At 29.8% G+C, this 10,641-nt stretch overlaps 2 protein-coding genes across 2 annotated transcripts in view; one reads left to right on the forward strand and one right to left on the reverse strand.

Moving 5' to 3' along the window:
* LOC127739717 (heat shock 70 kDa protein 4-like) overlaps nt 1-10,641 on the reverse strand; it is a 34,948-nt gene that overhangs the window by 12,346 nt on the left and 11,961 nt on the right. The window lies entirely within an intron of this gene.
* On the forward strand, nt 2,675-4,030 carry LOC107486825 (uncharacterized acetyltransferase At3g50280-like). Its single transcript, XM_016107390.3, has one exon. It carries the CDS (start codon nt 2,675-2,677, stop codon nt 4,028-4,030), a length of 1,356 nt encoding a protein of 451 aa, XP_015962876.1.

Here is a 10,641-nt window from a genome sequence, read left to right on the forward strand (position 1 = left end):
AAAAAATTTAAGAGACTTAAGCTTGTTATATATATATATATAAAGTGATGAGTGTGATATAATTTTTATATAAATAATTTTAGAAAAAAATTAATAGTTAATCTATTACTTTTTGGATTTTAGTCTATTTTAAATATTTTTATTGCTTAAAAAAATATTTTAAAAAATTTAATAATATATGGTGAAAACCAAATAAATTATGCAGAAATCAATTAAAACACCATACGAAAATATTTTTAGCAAAAGATAAAATAGACATCTTTATTACTAATGACTAATGAATTATAGCTCAAATGGCATAATCTCTCCATACTCATCATCTAAGAGGTCGCGAATTCGAATATCCTTATCTTTGGTAAAAAAGAAAAAAGAAATAGACATCTTTATTTGAATGATCCCCAATAATTAAATATAATATAAAAAGGGAATCACTCAAATAAAGATGCATATTTCATCTTTTGTTAAACATATTTTCATATTGCGTTTTAATTGATTTCTGTATAATTTATTCGGTGTTTCTCGTCACATATAATTAAATTTCTCACAAAATTTTATTTACAAAAGTAAAAAAAATATTTAATTTAGACTAACACTAAAAAGGTAACAGATTAATTATCACAAGTCTATTAAAATTTTTACAAATAAAAAAATAACTAATTTATATTCGTGCGATATATAAAAAAATTATTATATTATTTTTATATTATAGATTAAAATTCACTAATTTAAATTTATTTTTATTTTTAATATAAACATTGAAAATAAATAAAATTTTTATAATTAGATGTAGTGTAACAAAATATATAATATTAATTAATTTTTAAAAAATTCTCAAAAAATAGTTTCTTTTTAATAAAATGTTATTAGAAAATTAACATTATAAAAGTTAATTTCAACCAATATGATATAATAGGTTATTAAATATATTTAATACAAAATACATTGAATATAAACTTTTATCGAGTTTAAATTTTAAATAATTTTTAATTGATATTCAAATATTTATTTTATTTTAAAAAGTTAGAATATTTTAACACATTACTACATTTCACACATCTAGTAACATTAATTTTAAGATATAAAGCTTTCCTATTATAATAGGCTGTTCAAAAAAATTTTATGTTCTTTCATCAAATATTTTATTTTTTTTCTTATACTTAGGTTTAAATATCCACATATTTGAGTTTGTTTACTGGCTTCATATAATTCAAAAACATACTAATTTTCTCAAAACCTCTTGCTCATATCTCTCATCAAAGAGTATTATTCGATAATGTCTATTTAGTATATCCCTTTGCTAATCTGAGTGAGCATTTAAATATCTGCCCTACATTCATTTTTGATGAAATTCCTAATGGATTAAAGATCATATCAATAAGTCTTTTATTTTGTAAATAAGGCATATTCTGTCTACTCTTTTGAAATGTAAAAAAAAAAAAAATATATTTAAGTAAGAGTAAAGTGAAAACTAACATTAAAAAATGAAAATATTGGGTAAAATAAGTAATTCCTGGTTGAGCTTTTTGACTTCATCTATCACTTCTTCATGTCGACGTCTTTGTTGTTCGAAAACACTTCGACACTATTTCTTCTAAATACACCAAATAAGGATCCGCATGAATCTAATTGTGATTAAACTTGAAATCTGTTGACTTAGTCAAATTACAATCTCCTTCCACCAATTAAAGAAAGACTCGCAGCTGTGATTCAGAATAAAAAAAGGAGATCGAACTGTGCTTCCAAATTTTCTGTGCATGTTCACATCTAAATAGATAATGAAAAATGTCTTTTGGTTCTGAATGGCAAATTGAGCAAAATAAAGGGATAATCTTTATTGATAAACTACATTACTAATAATCTATCATAAAGAGATTTTCAACCAAAAATGAAGATCTTATGTGGAACGACAATTTTCCATCGAGAGTTCCAGATTTGACAATTCATGCCATCTGATCCTATTGACACTGTTACATGATTAAAGCCATCTGATCCTATTGACACTGTTACATGATTAAAGCCATCTGATCCTATGGTAATTGAGAGAACCTTTGAGCAATCTCATGTGAAAAAATTTTATGTATTAATGCATGGTTCTATTGTTTATTTTTTTTTTGTCGGCAAGTCTTGCACCAAAGGATTCAGTTAGCAACCCATTGATAATTTAAGCATCTTTATAATTATATTTAATTATTTATTATCATTATTTTTTTTTCTAAATTTTTTGTATATAAAAAAGTTTAATTTTAATAAACTGATAATATAAAATATTTTATTCAATCGTATAATCACATTTATTCTTAAATAATTAATAAAAATAATTATTATTTTTGATAATGTGGTATTATGTAATTAGACACACATATAAAATCGTATTATACTGATAATATATCAAAATTAAATTAATAAAAAAAATTATTTTTATAATTAATTTTTTATTATATTTAATTTATCACTAAACAAAATATAATAATATTAATTTTTATATATCTACTATTTGTGCCTTAATCTTATTTCATTCTCCGCTAACCCCACGCGCAAAAATAAAAATAAAATTAAAATATGGTTTAATTTCCATTTTTCTTTTAAAAAACGAATATAATTTCTCATATATATATATACCACTAAGTCTATGATAAAACATCATAAACATATTTAGATTTTGTGACACATAGATATGGCGAGTGTGAAAGTCATTTCAACGAGTACAATCCATGCAGCAAACAAAGCTTCAACGGTGGAGGAGGAGATTCAGTTAACTCCATGGGATCTCCAACTCCTCCTAGTTGATCCCATTCAAAAGGGCCTCCTCTACCGTAACGACCCGGTCACTCCACCGATCATAATCCAACACCTCAAACGTTCCCTTTCATCCACCCTTTCTTTCTTCCCGCCGCTTGCGGGCCGCCTTTCCGTTACGGAACATGACGACAACACTTCCTCCGTTTTCGTTATTTGCAACAACTCCGGAGCGCTGTTTGTCCATGCAGTTGCGGATGACTACTCCGTTAACGATATCGTTAGTTCCGTTTACACTCCACGCTTTGTGCACTCTTTGTTCCCGCTCAACAGGGTTAGAAACCACGAAGGAACAACCAAGCCGTTGTTGGCGGTTCAAGTCACGGAGCTCAACGACGGTTACTTCATCGGGTGCACCATGAACCACGTTGTTGGAGACGGAACTTCCTTTTGGCATTTCATGAACTCTTGGGCTGAGATCTCACGTGGTTCGGAAAAATTGTCCAAGCCTCCCGTGCTTGAACGCTGGTTCCTTGACAGCGGCCATGGCTGCTCCGCGTCTGCGATACGGATTCCTTTGACGAAGGAGAAGATGATTCAAAGTGGTTTCTACGGTGTCGTCTCAGAACTGCAACGCGAGAGAGTTTTCCATTTCAGTCAAGACAAGATCGCTGAACTCAAGACAAAAGCCAACGCAGAAATTGAAGGCGAAAGCAAAAACAAAATATCTTCGTTGCAAGCGCTTTTGACTCACCTGTGGAGATCCGTGGTTCGGAACCAGGGTCTTGAGCCGGAAGAAGAGGTGAATTACAGGTTGCTGATAGGTGGTAGGGGGAGAATGAAGAGTCCGGCATTGGCGGAAAACTATTTTGGGAATGCGGTGCAGGATGGAACAGTGAGCATGAAGGCTAAAGAGCTTCTAGAAGGAGGGCTTGGAAAGGGTGCGTTGGAGATGAGAAAGATAGTTGAGTTGCACACGGAGGAGAAGATGAAGAGTTATTATAGGGGTTGGGTAAAGAACCCTAGGCTTCTGACCGAGGGAGGCATGGCTAGCAATGCTTTAGTGGCAAGCAGTTCGCCAAGGTTTAATGTTTATGGGAATGATTTCGGGTGGGGGAAACCGGTGGCGGTGAGAAGCGGAGCCGGGAACAAGACCCATGGTAAGATAACGGTTTTTGCTGGGGCGGAAGATGGTGTTGACATTGAGGTTTGTCTTTCCTATGAGATATTGGAAGCTATGGGGAATGACCGTGGATTCATGGATGCCGTGTCGCTCCCCCCTCCTAATAATTAACAGATTGAACTTTTCGAACCATTAAAAAATGGTGAAAACTCAGTTGCAGTTGACTTCAGTCGACTCCACCTAATTTTTATCATTAATTAAAGTCTGTTATGTTTAAGTGTTTAACTCGTCAATCATCCACCCCCTCGTCATTGATGAATAAAGTGCAAGATCGATCTAAGTTAGCTAAGTGGATCGAACATCATATTACATCCAATCATGAATAAAACGAGTGATCAATAATAATCTCTGTTCTGGCGTACGTATATTATTAGTTGCATTAAATTGAGTTCGGCTATATGTCTTATAAGTAAGTGTTTTAGAATTTGAATTTTTTTGGCATGTAATAATTTATTAATGAGAAGGCTCTGCATAAATCTCATGTCACTTTCTATAATAGAAAAATTGAAAATTTGTTAGGTACAAATTGCAAACATCTCATTAGAAACAGCAGATAAATCAATAAAAAAAAGCATATGGCTGATGCAGTATAAAAAAGGTTTAACTGAAAATAATAAACTCACATATTAGCAAAACTATTAACAAGAAAATTAAACTCAATCACCACCTATTTAAAGAACATCACTTTTACCTTGTTTAGAACTTTCGTTTTCTTCTTTTTTGAGGCATTTGCAATCTGTTTGTCTAGCTTTAAACTTAGCCTATTTTTTGGACGTCCTCTTGTTCGAATCCTTGGAGGGTTTTGAAACTCGTTAACAGATTCCAACAAGTTGGAATCTTCGTGAGATAACGAACATGACCCTTTTCTTTTGGCTTTCAGTTCTTCCATCTAAACTAGCACGTTATCGTAGGCACGGTGCAGAATGATAGTTAGCTCCTAGGATTCTGATGCGAATTCGCATATATTTTGCAAACGAAACACCAATTCGTCAAACCTCTTGCTTCTTGCTCCAACAGTGGCTCGTCGTGGCTACTCTTGATGTGTGTGTGTCGCCTCTTTACCTTCTTGTTCCATCGTTCCAATATATATTTTGGTGACACTTGGGTTACTCGCTCAAAGCTTAACACGCTTAGGACGTGACGGTACAATATCCCTCTTGACTCAAATAATAAGCACTGACATTTCACTTGGGATGCTATTGAGTCGTAAGTAACTGTAAACTTGTTGAATATTGAGCTGAAAACTTATTCTCCAACTTCGTATACTGAATAGTCTAGAGTGGAGTTCGTTAATCTTGTGATGCAATTCGCCTTCCCTCTGAATTGTTCTTGGACTTCCCTAAATTTGGGATTCTCTCTCTGTTTGCTCTCTGCTTCTGAGGCAATTCTTGTATTGTTTGACAAATTGGATTAGTGAGCTGTTCCGGGTAATGAACTTGTTAAAAAAATGAATGCATGCTCTCGCTCTTTTGTGTGCTTCTCATCCCAACTCAGAAGTGGTGATCCAGATAAATTGAAACCCATATATAACGGTCTTCGTAAATATTTGTATAATACACCCAAATCAGACTATATTACACCCCAAAACATGCAATTTACACCTCTACTACAAATTTTGAACATCATTACCTAAAAACTAATTATTGTCCACAAGACCATACTTCAGCAGAAAATCATTTCAATTCCTATCAAATAAACACATGTTGTTGCATACAATGTCGTTCTTTGGGGTGTCTTTGTAGTGGGCTTTGGTCTAAGATTGTCTGGGGATATTGTCTAGATACTCTCATGCTTTTACATTGATAGTCTTGAGGGTTTGCATGTTTTTGTTAAACTCTGGAACTATCTATGCTCTAACACATGCTCACAACAATGATTTCAGGAGGTGCTTGTCCTTCCATCGCTTTTGGAAGTTATGCCACAAGTGTCATGCACAAAATCTGTGATACACATTGGGCATAACCTCCTGCAGTGTCGATATGAGTTCCTGCAATTCACAAGTGACAATGGTAACAATTCAGAATGGCCATAAGAATGGTATCAGTTTAGAATTTATAAGTGCCTAATGCTCAAAATATACTCTGACTATACATTCATTAAATCCAAATAGTCCCTAACAAAACCATCATTAAATCTAAACAGTCCAATATATCATATATCGCGCTTCTATATATAGTACATTATACGTACCTTTTGCATGTCACTCATGAAACACCAGTTATGCTCCTGATAAGGACTGATGTCTTCATGCAAAAGTTCTAAGAACCACTTCCAAGTTGTTGTGTTCTCAACAAGAACAATAACCCATGCTATGGGATAGATATGATTGTTTGCATCTTGTCCCACGGCACACATCAGTCATCCTCATAGAAAGTCTTTAGAAATGCTACATCCAAATCAATCAACGGTCTACATCCATGTACAAACCGTTGCTTGCAACCATGAAGACACACATAAAAATTCTGAAAGATAGGGTCTCCCTTAGGCTATGCATTCACACCTAGTTTCACAGTAGATTCCAGATTTGATCCCCAACAACTCCTCTATATAATCCCTAAACTTGGCATACTGGGTTGTTTCATCACCTCTCAAAATATTTTTAGCATCTCTTAAAGATCTTGTAATGGTGGTCCTAGATAATTGAACTCTAATTTTTCTCTTGAAATAGTCAAATACCTCACAATGCCTAAAAGTAGCTTGCTTTTTTACCTTTTCTATTAGGATTTCAGTAACCTACTTTCTAGTTGTACACCTATATTTTGTTTTTCTCTCACAAGTATGGTCATCATTAAATGTCTTAATCTATCAGTATGCATGCCTCTTGTTATAAGAATAATAGACCAATCAATGACACTTTTTATTTTTACAAATAACACTAGTTCTAGTCCCAGAAGGACTAAAGATATCTAAATCATCCAATGAATATTCATAGGGGTTATACTCAGTTAAATTGCAAAGATCTTTATATGGTCTAAAGCAATCTGGACGAATGTGGTATAATCGTCTTACTGAGTATTTGGCCAAAAATGGATTCAATAATGATGATATCTGTCCATGTGTTTTCATAAAGAAATTTGCATCTGAATTCATTATAATTGCTGTGTACGTTAATGATTTAAATATAATTGGGACTCCTGAAGAGATTCCAACAATTATAAAAACTCTAAAAGAAAAGTTTGAGATGAAACATTTTGGAAATACTAAATTTTTTCTCGGCTTGCAGACCGAACATACAAAAAATTGGATCTTTATTCATCAAACCACATACACAGAAAAGATCTTGAAGATATTTTATATGAATAAGTCACATCCATTAAGTACCCCAATGATCGTAAGATCTTTGGATATGAAAAATGATCAATTCCGTCCTAAGGAAGAAAATGAAGATATCCTTGGTCTTGAAGTACCATATCTTAGTGCCATTGGAGCACTAATGTATCTTGCAAATAATACACGACCCGATATATCATTTGCTGTGAATTTACTAGCAAGATATATTTTCTCTCCAATCAGAAGACATTGGAATTGAATCAAACAAATCTTCCGATATCTTCATGGAACGGTTGATATGGGATTATTTTATCCCTATAGATCCAAGTCACAACTAGTTGGCAATGCAGATGTCGGATACTTATCTGATCCACATAAAGGGAGATCTCAAACAGGATACTTGTTTACATATGGTGGAACAGCTATATCATGGAGGTCCACGAAATAGACAATTGCTGCAACATCCTCTAATCATGCCGAAATACTAGCGATTCATGAAGCAAGTCGCGAGTATTTTTGGCTCAAGAGTTTGATCCAATATATTCTATCATCATGTGGACTGATTGATCATAAGATAGCTCCAACTGTCCTGTTTGAAGATAATACAACATGCATTGCTCAACTTAAAGGTGGATACATCAAAGGTGATAGAACAAAGCATATTTCTCCCAAATTCTTCTTCACTTATGATCTTCAAAATCAAGGGACAATTGATGTCCAACAGATCCGCTCAAGTGACAATCTGGTAGATTTATTCACAAAGTCACTCCCAAAATCCTCCTTTGAAAGATTGGTACATGAGATTGGGATGTGCCGATTTCGAGACATTAAATGATGTCGACAAGAGGGGGAGACTGTACTCTTTTTTTTCTTGGTCAGGTTTTTTCCCATTAGGTTTTTCTTGACAAGGTTTTTAATGAGGCAGTCTCCATCACAAAGGATATTGTACTCTTTTTCCTTCACCAAAAATTTTTTTCCCACTGAATTTTTTTTAGTAAGGTTTTAATGAGGCATATTCTTAAATGGTCATTCAAGAGAGAGTGTTGTGATAAGATTACCTGAGATGGATGCCCATTTTCCACGAGGCTCAAATTTTCAAGGGAAATCATATTTAATGAAGTTTGAAAATGATGTCCATATATGCCTATAAATAAAGAACCTGATATGAAGTAATATACACAATTACAGCAATAAACAAATCAATTCTCTCTCTTTTTGCGAATACTTCTCTCTCTTTATATATATACATTATAACATATAATATTAATAAATACATATATGAATTATTGTTATTGAGTTAATTATATTAATATTAGAGTCTTTTATTTATACATATTTATTTTATATTTAGTATTTTTATTTATTTACAACCATATTAAGACTTTTTGTATAATGGGCAAATACAAAAAGTTTCAACCATTGACAGCAGTGACAGATTCATAAAATTTTGTGAATGGGAACAAAATATACATAATATGATAATAATTTTTATAATTATAATTTATTATTATAAAATATAATTAGTCTTTAAATTATCTAATCAACAAATTAAAATATTAAAATAATAATTTAAATAATAATATATAAATTAAAATTTCATTTTTTTTAGTTTTTATTTTTTAAAAGGATTAAATAATCTTTTTATTGTCAATACAATCAAATGTCTCTCTTTTTATATATGTCGTTAAATAACGATTTAAAAATTCATCTTCCATATGATTACAAAATCGATTCTTTATAATATTCATATTTAAAAAAAAAATTTTTTTAACTGATGTTGTCCCAAAAATAACTAAAGTTAACTTAAAAAGACACCAATAAATAAACAATACTATTTTGATTTCTTATTTTATTGTTATTAATATATATTTAACCATTTTTTATTTAATAGTCACTATAAGATTAATATTTTTATTATTTATTTTTAATTTAATATTAATATTTAATAGTTATTTTTCCATCGCCAATAAAAAATAACTCTAAAAGATGTTAACAATAAATAAGTTCCGAAAAACTAAATATATATTAAATATATATTCTAAAAAAAGATTTTAGATGTCATATTTTGATGTAAATATTTTCAAGTAATATTAAAAAATAAGATATTTTTATTCTCAAAAATTTATAATTTTATATCAACTGAATTTTTAAAAAATTTTTTAATTGTGAATGATTAATTTTTTTTTGAAAAATAAAAAAATCTAGAAATTAAATTTTGCTCTAAATATTTTTGTGCATCTTCTAAATATTTATTCAAATATTGGCAAAACAATTTAGATTAAATGAATATGTCATTTGTCAAATACAAAATTTTTTTTTGTCACTTTTAATAAATAAAATATTTATCAGTTATTTTTATCGTAATTTTCAAATCAATCGATGATTATTTTGTCTGTGAATTTTTAGATATTAAATTATTAGTTACCTCTATTTTGAACAAATAATTAAATATATATAATATATATACACGCTACAATAGTAATATTTATTAAATATATAAATANAGATGATCGTAACAAATTTATTTAAATCTTAAATTATTATTTATTTTTATATAATTAAAGTTAATGAGTGAAGTAAAATTATAGTAAAATTAAATTTAATTATATAATGGAGCAAATAAATTTTGTTACTGTATATTAAGTAAAAAAATTTTAAAATTATATGAATCCGTACCTGATTGACAGAATTGAAAAGCTAACAGTATTGCTAAGATTAAAATAATAAAATACATTATGCGTGAAAAATGCGGGAGGATAAGATTATTTTAATTTTTTTTCCCTTTCTTTTTTGTTTTTTGGGAGGATAGGATTGAAATCTATGTGATAGGAATCTTAGTTCTATAACTCAAATTTAGCGAATATGGTTTGTGTGATGTTTTTATATTTCTGAAAATTTTATATTAAAAATTATTTTAATATACAAGTTTTAGCGTAATATAAAAAAATTATGTGAATCAGATAGTTTAGATAATTTAATAAAAAATATAGACATGGAGCTAGAGAAATACTTAATTTAATAACAAACTTTTTTTTAGTTGAATCAAGTCAATTATTTATTTTTGAGTAGATAGACAAAAATATATATAAAAAATATAGAAGTGACAAAAATATATCCTAAAAATTTAGAAAATAGTTTTAATACGCTTAAAAAATGATTTTTATTGGACAAATTTTTTTTGTTTATTATTTGAGTTTCATTAACATTAAAAAAAGTGTCTAGACAATATTATGGCTAAATTTTTAAAGTGATGCTTCATATTAAGTATTGCACTAATTTTATTTATAAGTTTTTAATTGTACCATTTTAATGTTCGAAATTAAATTTTGGGCTCGAGTAACAAAAATTTTATTTTTTTATCATTAAATTTTGCATACCAAAATATTTTTAATAAATTATTTTTTATTGATTAAATTGTATTTTTATCAAAATAATTTTAAAAAATGTAATAA

Source organism: Arachis duranensis, chromosome 4 (genome assembly GCF_000817695.3).
Source record: "Arachis duranensis cultivar V14167 chromosome 4, aradu.V14167.gnm2.J7QH, whole genome shotgun sequence".
In the NCBI taxonomy this organism is placed as follows: Eukaryota; Viridiplantae; Streptophyta; class Magnoliopsida; order Fabales; family Fabaceae; genus Arachis; species Arachis duranensis.